Source organism: Ambystoma mexicanum, chromosome 2q (genome assembly GCF_040938575.1).
Source record: "Ambystoma mexicanum isolate Mex_15411 chromosome 2q, UKY_AmexF1_1, whole genome shotgun sequence".
NCBI lineage: Eukaryota > Metazoa > Chordata > Amphibia > Caudata > Ambystomatidae > Ambystoma > Ambystoma mexicanum.
The window spans coordinates 153,777,477-153,797,728 of record NC_090924.1 but is presented as its reverse complement, the minus strand read 5'-3'; the positions used below and the strand labels follow the sequence as shown (position 1 = coordinate 153,797,728).

Below are 20,252 nucleotides of genomic sequence, written 5' to 3'. Positions count from 1 at the left end.
GGGAGACAAGCGGACAGCGATGCAGAGCAGACGAGACCGTCCCGATGATCAATGGAAGTTCTTAGGCAAACAGGAGCGCGGCGGCCCCGGTCGGCAACGGTGGTCGTCGACAGCGGCGGACAACAGTCCAAGTGCTTCTCCTTGGAGTTCTGTAGCAGTCCCTGTATCGGGTCAGCAGCCTGTCGAAGGTCTGTCTACCAGGGAGCGTTGGCAAAGATCAGCTGTGCACGATGGTCCCTCGTAGCTCGGGAAGAGGGAGCCTTACCAGGTCCTCTCTGGGTCAGTCCTTGGAGGCACAGCAGCTTTCAGATTGTGAAGGAGAGCAACAGCACTTCTTCTCGTCCAGCAGGGCTTCAAGGTTAAGCTCAGTTAATCCAGTTACTCGTCGTAGTGGACTTCAACTTCTGAGCACGATTCCTAGCAGTGAGAGGTCCCCAGATATACTGTTGATCTCCCATTCATTCCGCTGGGTCACACTCAAGCATCCAATCACGACTACAGGCATTCATGCAGGCAGGCAGCCAATCAGGCACACGAGGTATTCAGGCCATTCACTTCTCTCCAGACACTCACAACAAGTTATGTGTATTGGGACGAGTACCGAGCCATTCAACACTCCAAGCTGCATTCATACCGGTTTCGGGCAGGGTTGTCTCAGTCATTGTGTCAACCACCAGATACTAGACACCCACAACAAAGAATGCATATTCGTCACACACTCTATTCACCCAGGTCCCACCCACAGGAGGTACCCACAACATACATCACCGGGAAGGCTCCAGCTAGTCTGGCCGGGCCTTCATAACAACACCATATATGGCATTTCCACCCAACAGCCAGTCAGGGGGAAGGGACAGAGTCAGGGCTTCCCAGGACTTTGGGAAAACAAGGTAATGGGTAATAGAAAGCAACAGGCCACCGGGGCCATCTTGTTTTCCATCAGGAATCAACTGATCCGAATGGCAGGGCCGGGGTATCCCAAAATGGAGGATACTCCGCGCACCTGTCAAATTCAGCATGGAGCTGCCACCAGCCCATACCCTGCTCTGGGGGCCACCCACAGGTGCCCAAAAACACACTAGGGGCAGATGGTTGTACCCCCACCCATGGGTGCCATAAGGGTATCCCACGGGTCCGTTCACCAAACCAAAAGTAAGAGCTGCACCGCCAGGAGTCCCACATGAACTCCTGCGCGGAAAACACGACAGAACACACGATAAAAAGCAGTAAAGGACAAGGATACGGAGGCCCTGTCCCTCCGATGCATTTCCAGCATCACACCTACACAGAAGCAGTCCTTGTGACTCTCCTGATAGACCCAAAGTAAGAACTGCCAGGTAAGGCAGAATGATCAGATTTGAAGGCACTGATCAATTTCATACATGCTTCTTTGTGGTTAACACACGATAATGAGGTGCGATACAGTCGCACTGCTGAACCCATTAGGAAAAAAGGTTGGCCTTTTAGGAAACTGCTGCACATCTCCCAGTATCCCTTAAAGCCTGAGGTGGAGCAAGGAATCACTCGCGTCATTGAATCACTCCTTAGCCAGGGTACGCTTGTCCCAACCACCAGTCCATGAAACACTCCAATATTGTCTGTCAAAAAGCCAGGGAAGGCCACTCATCATTTTGTCCAAGACCTGAGCTGTAAATGCTGTGGTAGTTTCTTCGTTCCCGATCGTACCAAACCCGGCAACGTAATTGTCGTGTATCCTTCCTGAGCCTATCTATTTCATGGTAGTAGACCTGTGCTCATCATCCTTCTCTGTGCCCCAAACATAAAGACAGCCAGTATCTATTCACATTTTTGCATAGAAGAATTCAGTGCACCTAGATGAGGCTATCCCAGGGGTATACAGTGCCAACTACCCTTTTCTCTCATCAACTTAAGATCTAGATGACATAATTACCTATGAAATCAGTGTTAGTCCAATACCTGAATGATTTATTGATAGATTTGCCATGCTATGAAGCATGCAAGCCAAACACACATGGGGCCTCATTACGAGGTGGGCGGTAAGGAATTACTAACGAAGTTCGTTAGGCCTTGTTCTTTTGACAGCCTTAACTTGGCCACACCCCTTCAGACACTCGCTACAGTTCAGCCTCTCTGTTAGATTTTCTGCTTTGTGAATTTCACAGCTGACTTTCTTTTAATGCACTCGGACTCAGTCTCTCTGTTGTGAGCCACTCACTCACCACTCACTACTTCTAGTGGCACCGCTAAAGGCGTCTGTTCTGCTTGTTCTCTAAGCCGGTACTCGCCTCTGCGCTCTCCCTACCGGCGTCAGCTGTTCAAGGAAGCCGCCTGTCAGCTGTTCAACACAGCTCCCACAAGCCGGTCCACACACCCCCTCTCTCCGGCTCACTGATTAGTTGCCGGCAGGACGCGAGGCTCCTCCTTCTAGTCGGTGGGGGTCAGAGTCACTCCTCACTGCGCGGCTCGCCTTCAAACATAAGGCCTGCCATCATTGGGTCACTCTCTCTTCACAGCGGGTCGCGGATTAAGACGCTGCTTCAATACTTCTCTTCCACTCTGTAAAATTCGGCCAATGGGCCAACTCGTATTAAGTGAACCTTTAAAAATGGATAGAACTTCGTTTTGCCAATAAACTGACTAGTAGGCCCACTCGTAACGGGGCTCCTCGTCCGATCATTCTGATCCCTGTCAACTAACAACAACACCAGTATTTTAGAGCAAGATACCTCCAGACTACATCTAGACTTTCTATTGGCTGAACTGTCAATCAATCTCATCAAGGTCCACACCCCTCCATGCATTCATCCTATTTACTTCTGCTTGCCATGATGCCTGGAAAGACTGGTTATAACCCTCTGGCCTTAACCCACTCTCATAGTTTGTACCATTTCACAGACCCCCTCTCCGGGATAAAAAGTCTGCTTGAACCATCATACATCCAGGATGATGGAGTCAGAAAGGAATTTGGTTGTATATTTAAAAACCATCTCAATATCCGGGGATTAGTATATTTGTTCCTGGATAGCCAAACCAAAGGTGCATGTTCGGGTGCCAGAGTTAATCACCTACCTAGTAAATAATATCGAAGAGCCTCAATCACCCATTGCACAGCTAGTTATTCTTTTTCGATGGTCGTGTAACCCACTTCATGAGGAAGAGGTTTGCGACTGATAAACAAAACTGGTCTTTCAGTGTCACCTTGACTCTGGTATAAAACTGCTCCAAGACCGGTACACCAGAAGCATCAGTTTGTAAAAAAAAAAAACGGTGCACCAAAATCAGGACAATGCAGTACAGCTTTATCTGTCAGAGCACTCTTGAGTGCATTAAAGGCTTTTTCTGTCTTCTCATTCCACCACTCTCTTTTGGCAGGTGCTGATGACTTTAGGAGATCAGTTAAAGGAGCTGCAATGGTCAAAAAGTGCGGAATAAATCATCGATAATACCCTACGAATCCAAGGAAGGCTCGGACCGGTCTTGTGGTAGCTGGAAATTGCAAGCGTTGTATCGCCTCCATATTTTCCCTTTGAGGCTTAATTGTTCCTTGTCCCACATAATATCCAAGGTACTTGGTGTGAAAGTTTGCTAAGTGGGTCTTTTTCGGGTTTGCGTGTAAACCTGCCTTCTGCAATGTTTGCAACATAGCCACCAAGTGCTTCAAATGTTCTGTTCAGCTTTGACTATACATTATAATGTCATCCAGATAGGCCCCCACATACTGTTCATGACCCTTAATAAGAAAATTCATAAGTCTCTGAAAAGTAGCTGGAGCCCCATGAAGACCAAACGGTAACACCGTAAACTGATATAAACCGGTGGGGGAAGTAAAAGCGGTCTTCTCCTCATCAGCCGGAAACAAGGGTATTTGCCAATAACCTTTAGTTACGTCTATAGTGGTCAAAAACTCTGCCTTCCCAGGTTTGTCCAAGAGATCCTCAATTCGGGGCATGGAATAGGCATCAAATTTAGAAACTTCATTAAGCTTACGCAAATCCATACAAAACCGTGAGCTTCCAACAGGTTTAGGTACTAGAACTAAAAAGGAGAGCACGAGTCACTATGAGACAGCTCTATCATCCCCAATCGAAGCATCTCCTGGACTTCTTGATTAACCACCTGAATTCTAGATTCAGGGATTCGATAAGGTCGTAATCTAACCCTTGTACCAGGAGTTGTATGAATATAATGAAAGGTCAATCTGGTCTTTCCAGGTATTGATGAAATCACACTCAGCGTATCTATCCACTTTTTCGGACAATTCCATCTTTTGAGCAGAACTCAACTCCTGATTAATGTTCAATGCTTCCTTTCCTATTTCTTTTCCTGGAGGCGGGATATATTCAGCCAAACCCTCTTCTATATTTATCATCGCAACCGTAGGCACAGGTGTAGGCTCTATCCACTTTTTTAACATATTAACATGTTAAATGTGCAGTAGTATCTTCCTATCTGCTTGATGGATCCTATAGGTTACCGGCCCCAGTACTTCTTCCACCGAATAAGGGCCTCTCCACGTCGCCAACATTTTATTCTCACTGGTGGGCAGAAGGACTAGCACCTGATCTCCAACCTGGAAAGTCTGCATTCGGGTATCTTGCTTATAATACTTCTCTGGTCTTCCTTGTGCTCGCAAAAGATGATTCTTGGCAATATTCTGGAGTTTTTCTACTCTTTCCTTTAGCTGAGAAGCATATTCGGAGAGTAATTTCTTGGTTCGGCTGGTCTTCCCAACTCTCTTTTAGGATATCTAGGAGCGTTCGGACCGGCCTGCCAAACAGAAGTTCAAACGGTGCAAACTCAGTCGATGACTGTGCGGTGTTTCGAAGCGTCATCAAGATCCAAGGGAGCAGTCTATCCCAGTTATTTTCTCCCGGTGTGATGGTTTTCCTCAGCATCTGCTTGATGGTTTGGTTGTACCTTTCGACTAACCCAATCCGTCTGAGGGTGGTATACAGCTGTTTTGATTTGCTTAATATGGAGGGTGTCACAAACTTGTTTTAGAATTGACGACATGAAATTGGTACCTCGATCAGTTATAATTTATTTAGGTATACCCACACGGGCGATGAAGGGTACCAACACATCACAGATTTGCTGAGCGTTGGTGGACCGCAGTGGAAAGGCTTCGGGATATGTGGTGGCATAGTCTACAATAACAATTAGATATTTATGACCTCGACTGGTAGGGTTAAGTGGACCCACTATGTCCATCCCAATACGATGAAATGGCTCTAAGATTAGAGGCATGGTTTGCAAGGGGTCCTTTGAGAAATTAGATTTATTTTTCTTTTGGCATTCTTCACACTGCTGGCAGAATCGAACTACTTGTCCGTACACCCCAGGCCAATAAAATCTGGCTAGAATCTTGAGTCGTTTTCTCAGCCCTTAAGTGACCTTGCCCAATTTGCAAGTGAGCAACTTCCAGTACCGGCCTGTAATATTTGCTTGGCACTAGAAGTTGTCGGACTGTTTCTTCTCCTGGACCCTGTGCCACTCTATAATACGGTCCCTGGTCCTTGATGAAATAAGGAGTCTTTCCCTTATGGCTCTCAGTAACAGCAGCTCTTGCACGTCTTAACAGGGGATCAAGTTCCTGGGCCATGCAAAAACTATCCCCCTGTTCATCTAACTTCCAATCGACGACGAATGGACACATATTTTGTTCCACCCACATCTTCTAGTCCTTTCTTCTGTCGGCTCAGCTCTTCCTTGGTCCAAGGTCTGGAGCGACGATCTCTTGATCATAGAATGGGGCTGCTTCCAACCAACTCTTCTCTATATTTTGAATGAGGCGATGAGGCGAGGGAGATTCGATACATCAGACCCAACCAGTAGGGGTTCTGGTAATACAGGCATCACGGCCGCTGTCACACTCATCTTTCTCCCTGGCCACCTTTATAGTTATTTCTTTGGTTGGATACCTTTTTATGTCCCCATGAACACACCAAATAGGGATGCTTTCATTCATCTCCGGCACACCACCTACCAGATCAGGGTTGACAGCTGTCTGCAGGCTGCCGGAGTCTATCACAGCCCTTGTTTGTTGTCCCTCAACCTCTGCCTCGCAAGTATAGAGGAACGGTGACTTCACAAGTTGAGGAACTTCAGGTTGTCCCCTTCCTTAAGTGCTTCGAGGACCCCCACATCCATAGGTTCAGTCTTGTTCCATTTTGGGCATAGTCAGGCCAAATGGCCCCACTCCCCAACCTCAAAACACTGAGGTCCTCTCGCACCCAGACTGGGTGGCCTTGCTAGGCAGGTATTTGAAGAACCATCGCTATTGGGTCGGAACCTTGAACTTTCCCATTCGGTTCTACGGACCATCGAGTTCGGACACCGCTGGCTATTTTTGGGTCGATTTGTTGAGTTTGCAGGGCCACTTCCAACCTCGGGGAGGGCAGGATAAGTCAGCATTTTCCCTTGGCCCACCTTTTGATACGCTGAAGCGACGTTGATGGCTTCCGTTAGGCTAGGGCGATGGTGTTGTCTGACCCACCGCTGTATAGGGGGTGGGAGGGCTTCCACAAATTGCTGCAACACCACCTTTTCTGCCATCTCCTGCGTAGAAATGGTGGCCGTCTGCAGCCATTTATCGCCTAGTTCTTTTACCCTGTAATACAGTTGTAGTGGCGTTTATTCTGATTGCAACTTGGTTTCCCTAAATTTGATCCGGTAGGCCTCTTCATCATGTCCGAGTCTTTCTAGCACTACCCGTTTCATGTCAACATAGGTGGCGAGTCCCGTGGGATAAGCTGCTTGATACGCGCTTTGCATCTCCCCGGTCATTAAGGGAGCAATGTAGTGACACCACCTGTCTGCTGGCCACTGAGCATTCCTAGCCACCTGTTCAAAGTTTACAAAGAAGTGGGCCGGGACTTCTCCTGTCGTGAACTTCTGTGAGACGGAAGCCGGCACCTGGGCATGTCTCCTTAGATTTGTGGCCTTGATCAACTGAGCCTGTTGAACTTGTAAGGCCTGTTGGAAAGTCTGTCGGTCCACCTGAGCTTGCTGGCTCTGAAGTTGGAGGGCTTGCTGCAGTGCCCCTCACTGTTAGGGAGAATTCTCAAGAATGGCTAATTTCCCTTACCTACTGAGTCCCTCAACAGCTTTGCTGGATTTCTAGGATTTATTTTTTCACCTGGTAAGAGTGTGAGCCCTTTTTCCCACTCTTACATGCGTTTTGCTGTGTGCGTTTAACATTTTCTTGTGTTCATAGACTGGAGCCTCACCCACTCCATAGGCATCATCTTTTTATTGTGTGTTACTTCAGTGCAGTGACACCGTTGCCTTTTAGACTTCCCAACTCAGGCTCCACTTTCTGGGACTGACTACTGTCTCCCAGAAAATGTAAAGTTGCCATTAACTTTGTTTTTTAAAATACACAGACCCAGTACACCCTATCTTACATAGAGTACTGGAAAGGGTTAATACTTATCCCTTTTTGTCTGTTTCTCTTGGAGCACGTTTTGCTCCCTTTCCATCAAGACTTGGCTGGTGGCAGTGGTAACTACCCTATTTTTCCTACCGCGGTTATCTTAAATAACCTTGCTATTGTTTTAGGCTATCTTGGTAGCCTCGAACCTAAACCCGCTAGACCATAAGACATTTTGGGGTCGTGTCCAGTGCATTGCATTTCTGGTCTAGTCTTCCTTTTACTGTATGTTTGGAGAAAGGATATTTTAGGGTTTGCAGCCCATCTTGCCAAACATGATCTAAGATGGTATTGCAAATACAGCCTTTCTGCGTTTACCCATGTGATCAAAAAGAAAACAAACAGTCTTTATCTTCCTCTGCAGGAGTTAGCCCAAATTCTTGGCACATCTTTGATATCAGGCGTGGAAAGCACCAATGTCGTCTGGTGGAGGGGGTTGTGCTAGACTACCCTGTGTTTCCTGGTCCGGGTCATCTGTAACCCACGTATCATCTTGGTGAGGAGAGTTGGAAGAGGTGGAAGAGCACGTGTCCCGTGGACCTGGGTCCTGGTCTGTATCCACTAGCTCCCCTTCTTCTTGCTCACCTATTAGTGGGCTATCTCTCCTTGGAGGCAAAGGCCTGGGTGGAGAATGCGACCTGTGTGCCGAACGTGACCGTTTGGCGTGGTCCCTGGACGAGTGCCCTTGATCTCTTCCTTGTACTGCTTGGTGACCTGGCGTTACCTGGTCTTTCCTGCATTGATGGATCCCCTGAGGCTAAGGAGGTGGGAGCCTAGCATTGAGTTGCCCTAGTAGACCTTACAGAGTTGAAAGTACTTGTAGGGATAGTAGAGATTGTGGATTTATAAGAGGGTATGTTGGTGTCATACCTCCTGTTCCCGATGGTGTAGAGGGAAACTCAAGGGGTACACTCTGTAGTCTTACTGGTGTTTCTTGCCCTCTTGATTGGAGCGACTGGAAGATCTGTCCTGTAGATGGGGTTGAATTCTGCATTCTTCAAAATCGGAACCTGTGACCCCTGGGTATTGCTCTTTTGGAGGTTCAAAGTCAGATGTTATCTCATGTTGTAGGAGATCATCATCAGGCATGATTTTGTTGTAGTTTATGGGTGACACACCTAGAGGGAGTTGCCTGGGCTCTGTTGGTTCCTCCGTTGGAGTCCTCGGTATTCCTTTACTTCAGGATGGCATATTCTCCTGTTGTAGCTGTGGGATAGGCTGTTCAGTAAGAACCATGGCTTGAGCCGTGGTAGTCGATGGGGGTGGGGGGGGGGGGCGGCGTGAGGAACTACTGCTTCACTCCCTGGAGATTTTAGTTTTTTCGTCATTGACGAGTGGGTCATCAACGAGTGAAGTCCCGATGTCGTCGGAGTATTTACCGTCGACAGTTTTGTCAGGGAGGATGTCTTGTGGACGAGTCTTGTCCAGAGGAGGATCTTTCTTTAGAAGTGCGAGACTCTTGACGACAAGTGGCGTTTCTTCTTCGTGGACTATTTGGTTTTATGCTCCTCCTTGACAAATGGGAGGTTGACCTTGTTGACGGGCGTGAGCCCTTATCCGTCTGTTTTGTCAATGGTGTTTTTGTCGACAGGACATTCGACGACTGTTTAGACGTGGACCGGGAACCTTTGCTGCTAACTGGTTTCTTTTTAGTAGGAGTCTAGGGTTGCGAGGCAGTTTTATCCTGGCTCATCGATGATTTTGGCTCAACTGTTTTTTGTTTATTCATAGGTCATTCTTCTGACCTAGACCTGTGGCTTGATGGCAAACGCCTGTCCGAGGGGGTACTAGCTCTCCAACTCCTTCATGAACTTGCCTCTGACGCCGGTTATGCCCCTTCATTTAGGCAACAAATCAGGTGACGCTTCCCGTCTTTGAGGGTTTTCTGAGAGAAGCCCTGACAGATCTCACATTCTTCAAAGGAACGGTTTGCCTGTCACCTTCATAAATGTTTTGTAGGCCACACGTCCCATAGGGCCTGAACAAGGATTTTTTAGGTTCAACGGTTCCCATGGTCATAGCCGACACCATAGAAGAATCGTCGGTTGCTCCGGTTCGAATGTAGTGTGAACAAATATAGTTTTTGTGTGTAAAGATAATTTCTTCTTGAAGAGAAGAACTCGAGGAATCCCACCAGCTAGAAAGACGGTTGAAATCTGATGGGAAGCTGCTGGGGCAGAGCTATACACTGGATGTCCTATTGGTGAGGACCAAAAGCACCCACAACATCAATGGGACACTCAAAGTATCAAGGAATTCCATAGGAAAAGTACTAAATCAAAGTAACCGGGAATTCCAAGCCTGACGACGTGGAATACTCACAGCATGTGAATCCATGAAAGATCCAATGCTGGAGAACGGGGTTATGAAAAACAAACTGGCGAAACTGTGCTCCCTTGTGTTGTTCAGTATGCAAAGCACCCCTAGCAGAAAAACGAGGCTCAGCCCCATGAGATGTTGTATGGTGACCTATATGATTACCCTGATCTCCACCAGTAAACACTGCTGATAAGAACCTGCATTTAACAGACAGTTTATTATGGGGCTCTGCCTAGAGAACCACTTGTGTTCAGCCACTCTTTGCAACCAGGAGAATTTGTTCTGCTGGACCTACATCTTACGTAACTATTGATTTCCATTTTTTGTTATGAAAGTCTTACTCCCAAAATGTTAAGCAAGAAGTATCCAGTCTCTTGATTTTGCTAAAAAAAAGCACCAAATATGTGAGTTTCTCCTTCAAGTCAGAAAGCCCTTTAACTAGGTGCCTAGTCTTTCCTACTTTTCCAAATCCCCAATAGCATTGCTTATTTTAAATACCCCCTTTCAAGCCCCACCCGCTCCCATCTTAAGCCTAGCTTGCTACTGTTATTGACCCAAAAGGCTCTACCTTTTGGGTCAATGAATGGATTTTTCTGGCCCAACATTCGTCGCCAGTATATTTCCATTAGCTGCCAAATGGCTATGTTCCATCTGTGACCCCTTTAATCCAGTTGTTGTCTTAAAGCCGACATAACCTTGCCTTCTGGGACTAGTAGTTATGTGTGTCCTACCAAGCAGTCCCGGCGTGAAAAGCACTGTTGGCTAAGAAGCAAGGACTGAATGAAGGTCCCACGCAGGACATGTGTCCACTTACCAACGAGGCTTCTGAACCACATACATTTAACACCCCCTCCACCCACCTAACTTTTTCACCCTCACTATAGGGAGCGTTAACATACTTTTAACAATGGAGCTGATAAAAACAAAAAGGAAAAATGTTATAGAAACAAGGAAATAGGAAACGTAGGTATTGAAGCAGAAGAGGCAAAGGCTAGATGAACATCTCAAGGTGGATGGGGTGGTTCCTTTACTCTGGCACTGCGCTTCAGAACACGTCATCCAACTATCAAGTGTAATACATGCCTCAACTTTTTGAGTTGCAGGGGCGGGTGAAATCACTTGGGTTTGCTTTGGGGTAGGGGCAAGAGGAAGAAAAAACTCATTGAAATCTATGGACGAGTAATGAGCTTGCTGCGTGTATGAATGAATGGCTCCATAGTAGGTGGCACCTACCAAAGATGCAAGTTGAAAGGTATGGTAATCCCTTGGCTCTGCTCAAGAACACACATACTGCATATTGGTGGCTTTGGGCACTAGGCTCACGATAGCCCATGTCACACTGCAATACAATAGTCTGATAACTGCAGAACATTACAACCCATTGAGCATCTTGAATTAGACAGAAAGGATTATGCATCATAGGCGTTTATAGACTGCAAGCAAAACAAACCTGGTCTCATCATTAGAGCTGCAGTCACCTGCACTAGTTGGAGCCTCCTTGACGAAAGTAAGGGGATATTTTCTGTTCATACAAGGCCTTTCAAATGTGTCAATCCCAAAGCAAATCTATAGTGAGTTGGACATGTACAGAATCCAGTGTGACATCTGATCAGAAAACCTTCTCCTATCCATGGCTACTTCAGAAACCCAACCTCCAGAGGCTCTCAGAATCCAACACTGTCATATCTATCTTGCCTTGATTTAAACAGATATTTCAAAAATGGCTTGATATTAACCGACTTACACAAATTCAGCATCACATTTTCAAAAGTCAACAGGTTTGATTTTTGAAAATTTCTATCAGTATGAAATCTATCAACATTTACCCAACACTGTCTTCGGAGGACGAGGAAGAGTCCCTTTTATGACATTTCTCCCTTTCTTTCTTTTCCTTCTTCTCTTTCTTGTTCTTTCTCTTGCTTTTTTTCTTCTTCTCCTTCTTTGGTCTCTTGGTGCTTTCAGACCTACAAAAATAAAACAAAAACTCAAACAAAATATAAAATAGATAGGGGGGACTTCTGATATGCAAATGCCCATAGAAGCATTTAGTTTAAGACTGTGTGGAACATTGAAAACTAAAAGCTATTGATATTCTATAAAAGATCTCCTGCACCAGATACATTTTGTTTTGCAAGTGTTAATGGCGTCATTACATCAGTCACTCAAGTCAAAGAGTACCTATGGACCCATGTTTACGGAAAGTCCACTAGCTCCAAGGAGGTCTAAGCTATTCCCGGACGATTGCTCCCTGGACCAAAGAAGAGTGTACTTGTGCCCTTTAGAGAAGGCCCAGGTTACATCAGCACATTGTCTTCTATTTGCAAAGTCCTGAGGAGGCACTTTGGGCCATACCAAAAAATAAGTGAGATGTGGGTAGATTAATGAGCAGAGCAAATGTTGATATTTGATTGGCTGTGTGAGGCTGACTGGGAGTTCGCATTGCCTGCGTACAAATGAGTGTGGGCTCTTTGTGTGGTGCATGCTCAAAGTTGATTTGTGTGATGCAGACAACATACCAAGACAAAGCAGATAGCCTCATGTCTTGTGGCATTTGTCGCTTTTCACACAATTATTTGTGCAGGTGTCTGTCCCAGGATAGTGACAGATTGTACGATGCTCAATGGTGGTTTCCGCATGGGCAAAGCTCCAAAAAAGGGAGTTTGATCTTGCAAACTGCCCCCCAAAAATGTATTCAATTCCCTTATGTTAGGCGGTACAGTACAACAGGTGCCATTTTCAAGGTCTCTTGGAGATATGTGAGATGCTCCAGAATATTTCAGGTGCCGTTTGTTCGACTTTAAGGAGGAGGAACGGGGGGAAGAAAAAAAAAAACTTGTTAAACAAGAGCTTCAAAGTGCAAATATGTGTGCTGTCCAGTGTTGCCCCTAAGCTGTGCGCATGCGCCCTTACCTAGCTGCACTATGGGCACTGCTCAAGAGATTTAACACCACATACAGACAATTCACACCTTCTCAAGAACTGAAAGGGCAACAGTAGTTTTATGTTGGGTGTAATATGAATAACATTCAAGCACCCGAATTTCTATAGCCACTGGTGCCTTAACATACGCGTAAACTGTCAGCTCAAATATTATATACTGACATAAGTAAGCAGGGTGCTTGGATGTGTAACCTCATACCATGATTCCAATTCTTTGTACATATGTCACCCAGTTGCTTTGAAAGTACCCTTGAAAGTTACTGGACTATAAAACTCCAATATTAATTTGCCCTCTAAGGATTCCGAGTAGGCAAATATCATGCTCAGCCTCTTCTACTTATGCATTGCTTATGTTGCCCTATAATTGCAGAATGGCATTGCAATATAATCTACTTGGTCTCAAGGGACTATGGGCATAGCATATGTCTGGCACTACTCATACAAAGCATTAGGGCAGTGAATATTCAAACAGCTACATTCATTTTCACACAACCTGCATGATTTCCAAGTTCAAGAGTTCCATAGGGTATAGACCTTAACAAATGCTATGGTAATCCTCTCATATACAGAAACTGTTTCACTGAGCCCTTGCATAATCCTATTGAACAATGTTAGGGGAGGTTGCCAACAATCTGGTTTACACTGCAACCTAATTAGTTTTATGCAAGCTCACGACATTCTCTTAGACTACCCATATTATTATGGTGCATGTTTAAATATTTTTTGTTTGCAAAGTATTGCGGGTATGTATATACCCCAGAGTGTGTTTTACTGCTACATTCCCTCCCTTTTTACAGGGCTCTGTCAACTAGCATTGAAGGTCAACACGGGATCCAAGGGTGAAAAGTGGAGGGACACAGACGGACACTCCTGGGGGGGTGAAAAACAAATCAGCAACTTTTAAAAAACCAAGTCTGATGTTTGGGCAGTAGATTACTTTCTTTATTTCAACAGTTGTAATAAAACGTACAAAGCACACGATTCCTAAAAAATAAACCTTTACATGCAAATTCAAAAGAATTCATGGTCAGCTATATTACATTAAATAAGTCACAATTAATTTTTAGGAAGGACACAGCTTAAAAATGCAAGAATTGCTTATAAACTCCATAATAAAACATGAACGCTTTAAATCTGAAGTACATGACAACTGTAATGGGCATGATGAGCAATGACCGAAGGTTCAAATACTAATAGATGTTTACCTAATAAGCCAAGCCCTATTTATATTTTAAGCAACAAAGCTTTAAATCTAAAGTGCATAAAGATGAATGACCTCAGGTTCAGGTATCAAAACATTTCACCCTAACAAGCCATGCCCTATGCAAAAATTGCTGTGAAGGAAATGTGTTTATTTGTATGAAAGGATAGTAAACTCTAGTAACAGTCTAGGAAAATGCACCTTCTGTTTCTTTCTATACTAAGCTGCTGCAGATCTTTCAATATAATCATGTATTCTGTGTTTTGTGCCTCATGCATCCTGTTTAACTGATAGCAGTGTATTGCAGAAGAGGGACCCCTAGTTACAGGAGAAGGCACTTCACATGTGTAGAACCTCTGAGAATTGCTGCGATTAGTTTAAAAAGGCACACTTCAGTGATTTTATTCAAAGGGGCACCATAAAATAAATCTCAGTGAGGCTCTTAATGAAGTTTGTCTAGGCTAGGGCGAGGAAAGGTTGGGAAAACAACTATGTGCCCAGTCATTTCACTTCCTATGTAAGGTTTCCAAGCGGGGATCTCATCAGATTTTACTCACTACTCTGAATCAAATGATCTTTCAGTAAGTAAAATAATGAATAGCTTTGCCAAAAAGCATATTAAAAGATGTCCTTTCCCCTTAAAGTTCCTCCTGCGATTGGGCAGTAATATTAATAGAGCTCCTCCCTATTGTGCTACTCTGCTGGTCATGGATTCGAAAATATCAGTCAAACTTTGTGGGTAGACGCAGGGGGTAGGCTCCGGTTTGTTTATAATTTTTTGTTTGGCTTATCCACGCTCTGTCAGGGTACAGAAGGAGGGTACTAACACAATTGGCATAGTGATTGCTGTAGACTTGTATTCAGTATACAAATAAAGAGAAAACCTATCTTTCCCTATGCCTATGAGGGGTTTCCCTGACTCAACTAAAGTGATAATGGGTCTGCAAGAATGTCCTTGTAATTTAAAGAGTCCATCATCCTGTACCAACCGTCCCGATCTCTGTCCCGGGTTCCATGTGTTAATATGCCCACAAAAATATGGCGATACAAAAATATCTATATAATACAATAAAGAGCAAGATGATTTGTTTTCTCTACTCACACCCCACCCCCTCAGTTAGGAACCTTTGATAGATTTCCCGGCATAACAAGTCCTGACGGAATGGACCGTGTGCTAAAATTAGTTTACAAAAAATATATAATTTATTCAAAATATTTCAACTGAAAATTGAACATAAAACACTACCCTCACCTAACACAGTGCAGCTTCTAACACTAGAAAATACAGTTACTAAAACATCGGCCTCAATTTATACACATACACAAGACACAAAAGATATCACATAACAAAACACAGAAATCTCAATGTGTCATTGAAATAACAATCCCAACATGTTTCTGTTCTTAACAACCCCTTTCGGGCGAACATTCTTCAGGGGATAATTTAAAACATCCACTATTCTCCTCAACACCGTGTTGAATGGGTAGTTTCAGGCACCCTCAAAGGAAAAAAGACCAATAGAGCCTGTAAAAGGAAAACAGAGGAAACTAATGAGCTCCAATGGGGAGGGGTACTACAAAATGTAGATAAGAGGCTGGCTCAAAAATTGTGCCACCCTCACACGGGTCCACGGGCACAATTTGTGAGCCAGCCTCTTAGCAGAAAGAACTCCGGGACGTGGCAGTCACCAGAGCCTTGTTGGGCAGGTAATGCCTCGCCGGGTACGAATGTTCAACTGTATGACTATCACACCAATGTAAGATTTTCCTTACAGGGTCGATGAATTTGCATGCAGAGTAACCACATTTCAGGACAGGCATACTCTGCCCATTTCACTGTTTCTCTGCAGCTCCAAAGAAATGAACTGTCCCCCACGGCCATCAAGAAAAATCTTCAATATTGTATTTGCTTTTAGTTTTGGTAATTTAAATTCTCAGATCATCATGCCCAGCTGAGATGACAATGGTATCTAACAACGGCTCCCGTTGCACTCGATGGTTCATCTGGAAAGGTAACAGACCAGGTTGAAAACTCTGTGGGGCTTTGGAGAAGGTCTACACGGAAGGGTGCAGTCCCTTTTTGAGCTGCACAAAGCATTTATTATTTGCAATGCAGCAGGGATAGACACAGTGAAACAAGGGACCATTCAAACTGAACAATTAGGCAGATGTGTGAATGAATCCGAACAAATGTAGAGCTGTATGAATGTTGGCATTTAAGAAACTGAACTGAAATGGTATAAGAGGCATTGAAAGGGGAACAGAGAACGAAATCTGAAATCTAAATCTGTTCTAGAATGGGAAAAATTGAACGAGTGAAAACACTGAGCGGAATGAAAGCAGATGAGTAACCTTGAATGGTTGTTTTTCTATTTTAGGCTGCAGTCTGGCAAAGTTACCATGAGGAAGGATTGGGAATGCCCTTCTCTCCTCCCACGGGCCACATATGTTAGCAGAGTTATCCTTGGAGTATGAATGGGAAAGGGGCAGGCTAAGTAATGCTATTCCGGGGATGTAATTTGGGTGTGGGGTCTGCCCTGCTACTCCGGTGGTCTCCCCTGCTACCCCTAAAAAAGCAAAATTTTTTTTTTTCTTCTTAAATAGAAGCTCCAGCACCATGTGGATCTTTTTTCTGGAGTGGAGGGCTTTCTTGTTCAGGCCTCTTTAAAAAAAAAAAAAAAAAGAAAAAAAAAAAAAACAGGGGGTTCCACAAGTGTAACATTTTGAGCCGTGAATCTAAATAAGAAAAACTAGGAACAACATATAGTCTTTCTGGAATTCTATACAATCATTGCTAGACTCAAAGGTTTATTTTAGGCACACTTCAGAGGGTGAGTCACTGATTTAGTCTGTTCTTAAACACCTCAAATTCACAATGCAGACAAAAACTATATATGTTTTGCTTTTCGCAAGTTGCAGTTACAGCATGTTTTTTTCTGCCATTGTCTCGGTTACGATCATCACAAGACATTCCATCTCGGTGTCCTCTATCACTTGACAAAATCTGTGTGCCTAAAAACTTGTGTAAGATGTAGAAATGTTTGACCATAGCACATAAAGTGGCTCTTGATTTCATTGTGCCACAATGAATGCTTTGTTGTAATGTATCTATCTTTCCCATCTCCCTGGCATGCTATTCAGGATGTTTGTTTGCATGTATGGGGTAACGAGTGCCCAGAGTACTGGATGCCGTGAGAGTGCGCTGCTTTCCCTGCGCTACTCTACATTTTTTAATACACAGTTATGAACCCTTCTAATGGTGTGTTTTTTACCAACCTCTGAAGCCTGAAAAGTAGATCCACGCAGGCTTGACATGTGACCAACTTTATACCAGAGCTGCAGATTAACTGGCCTACTGTTAAATGATATACAATATGATATGACATTTATAACGCGCCTGTACACAAGTGTTTCTAGGCATGACAAGACAAGGAGGGAGAAACAAAGGGAGGACAAAATAACGATCGTACTAGGCCTTGTGTCATTCAGATCACGCAAGTGCGGGAAGAGGTAATGGGAGAAGTGCCCGGGGGGCGGGGAGAGGGAGAAGTGCAGGTTACCAGTTTATTGGGATCTACAACAGAGTGTAATTTGCTTTCTGACTTTAAGAACATTCAGACATGTAATTTCTCATTTTACTACAGCCGGTAAATTAGCTCTAACTGGTAAGATAGCGCAGTGGGTTCAGCTCTGGCTGCCCTATGTGTGTGTGATATGCAGGTTGCAGGTTCGAATCCCACCAAGACCAACTCAGCCTTTCATCCTTCTGAGGTCTATAGATGAGTACCAACACAGGTTGGGTGATATTGTATGTATATTTGTGCTATATAAAGCTCTTAAGCGTAAGTGCTATATAATAACACATAATTGTCATTTGACCTAGGATGTCTGCTTGCATTCACAGTAATTTGGTTATATGGGCCTACACACACTTATTAACGATACATATGGTGATTCATTCTTGAATGAAATGCATATCACATTACAGTGATATCATAAACATATTTACCATAGTGTACTTAGGAACAATGCTATGTGATGCCATTTCCTGTTTTGTCAAGGGGGGCTTGAGGTGGAGGTTGTGTTCCAACGCTTCCCTTGATGTCACTTCGGGGTGCTGTCAAATGACATCCCTTCCTGTGATGTCATCAGAGGTCAAGGGTCATGTGATGTCACTTCCGCTAGCCATGGCATTTTGGTGAAATGACGTCCCTGTGCTATTCCCCAGTTAAGAGCACACTTGCTTATTTTAGGTTCACTTATTACTGCCTTGACACCAGTACAGTCTTGGAGAAACAAAATTCCATAACTCAAGACGATCAGCATTAACAGTTTCCTAAAGATGGTACATTTCAGTTAACTAAAATTCGAAATTAGAACAAGTTACTTACCAATTGGTAACGTTCTTTGCATTGGATGTTCCTAGCAACGTATTCCACTTCTTTGACATGTAATGTCCACAGCTGTGTACTTTGAAAACTTTTTCAGCATAGGGCATCCTGCGTCGATGGCGTCAGGTCAATGTCCCTCGAACGCCTCTGTAAGGGGCGGCTTCACTGGATGTTATAAATAGGACGCACGGCGCCTGTAGCCTCAGTTTATGTTTTTTCCTCCATAACGTGTGACCTGCACATATTCATTGCCTGCTTGACTACACATAGCCTTGCAGAAACGTAAGCTGCAATTGCATAGGGGCAGGCTGGGAGGGCGATGTGGAATACGTTGGGGGAACATCCAATCAAAAGAACGTTACCCGTTGGTATGTAGCTTGTTCTTCGAATGGATTGTGTCCTCCAATGTATTCCACATCTTTGACAGACACCCAAAGCAGTACCAGAAAATGGAGGAGGGAAAAGAATTTAGAATACCCAATCAGATGGCAGAATAAAGAACCGCCTTACCAAAGGCCATATCTTGACCATGGATTGTATCCATGGAGTAATGTTTAACAAAGGTGTGGATAGAAGCCCATGTGGCTGCATCACAAATATTCCTTATAGGAACTCCCCACTGCAGGGCTATGGAAGTAGCCACTTCCCTAGTCGAATGAGCTTGCAACCCTTCCGGAGGGTCCTTGCCCGCCAAACGGTAACATTCAGTAATGGTGAGCATAATCCACCTGGACAAGGTCTATTTTATCACAGCCTGGCCCAATCGGTGACCAGCATACCCCCACAAAGAGTTGATCATTCACTCTGACCCTGGGCATCCTAGAAATATAAAAGCTCAGAGCTCTCCTATTGTCCAACCTATGCAGCCGCTCCTCTTCGTTACCAGGATGAGGAGGAGGATAGAAAGAAGGAAGAACTACTTTCTGGCTCAAATGAAATTCCGACACTATCTTTGGTAGAAAGGAAGGACATACCCTCAGTTCAACCCTGTCCATGTGGAACACAGTAAAGGGCGGATTAGATTAAAGTGCCAGCAATTCACTCACTCTGTGAGTGGAAGTAACCGCAACCAAGAACACTGTCTTGAAGGACAATAATCTCAAAGTACAAGAGTGCAAAGGTTCAAACAAAGAACCCATGAGAAACTTCAAAACCAAATTCAAATCCCAAACCGGCACCTGTAAAGGGGACAGCGGGAACACGTTAGTCAGTCCTTTAAGAAATTGGGAAATCAAAGGAATCTTAAAGTAAGAACATTCTTCAGATGAGCGCTTGAAGATGGACAACGCCGCCAGGGAACCTTTAATGGTACCCACTTGAAGGCCCCTGTGGGCCAAAGAAAGAAAGACAAAACCACAGGAATGGAACACTGAAAAGGGTCAACATTTTGTATTCTGCACCAGTCTCAAAACTTACGCCAACGGTACAGGGATTTTGTTGATGGCCTTCTGGACAAAAGCAACACCTCCATCACATCTAGGAGGTCCCAATACTTCTACGTCAACCTTTCAGATACCAAGCGTGAAGGGTGAGAGTCCTGACCTCTGGATGGAGAACCTGACCCCCCCCACCACCCTGGCACCCCAACCCACCAATACCCTCCCTCCCTATAACCTCCCTCCCTATAACCTCCCTCCCTATAACCTCCCTCCCCATACCCTCCTCACGCGGGAGCAGATCCACTAGGTAGGGAAGACGGAGTGGAGGGCAGATGGAGATTTATGGATGGTCCGGGTACCACGCTCTCCTGGCCCAATCCGGAGCAATGAGGATCATGTGGGCTCCGTAACCTCCTTAACACTTGGACAGGGACTGGAGGAAACGTGTACAGCAGTGGGAACAACCAATCCACTACAAATGCATCTCCTATGGCTCCTCTCTGAGGAAATTTGCTTGAGCCGAATCTCTCGCACTTCCGGGTTGGCACTGGTGGCAAAGAGATCCACTTGTGGGGTTCCCCAAAGGGCGAAGATCTCCAGAAGGACTT

The 20,252-nt window shown here is 44.8% G+C and overlaps 1 protein-coding gene across 2 annotated transcripts in view; it reads right to left on the bottom strand.

The window, feature by feature from the left end:
* C2QH1orf35 (chromosome 2q C1orf35 homolog) overlaps positions 1-20,252 on the bottom strand; it is a 458,870-nt gene that overhangs the window by 32,618 nt on the left and 406,000 nt on the right. For both annotated transcript variants that reach the window (XM_069647075.1, XM_069647076.1), the window contains exon 8: positions 11,560-11,697. In XM_069647075.1, coding sequence (XP_069503176.1) covers positions 11,560-11,697 — 138 coding nt within the window. The remainder of the gene's footprint in view (positions 1-11,559; positions 11,698-20,252) is intronic.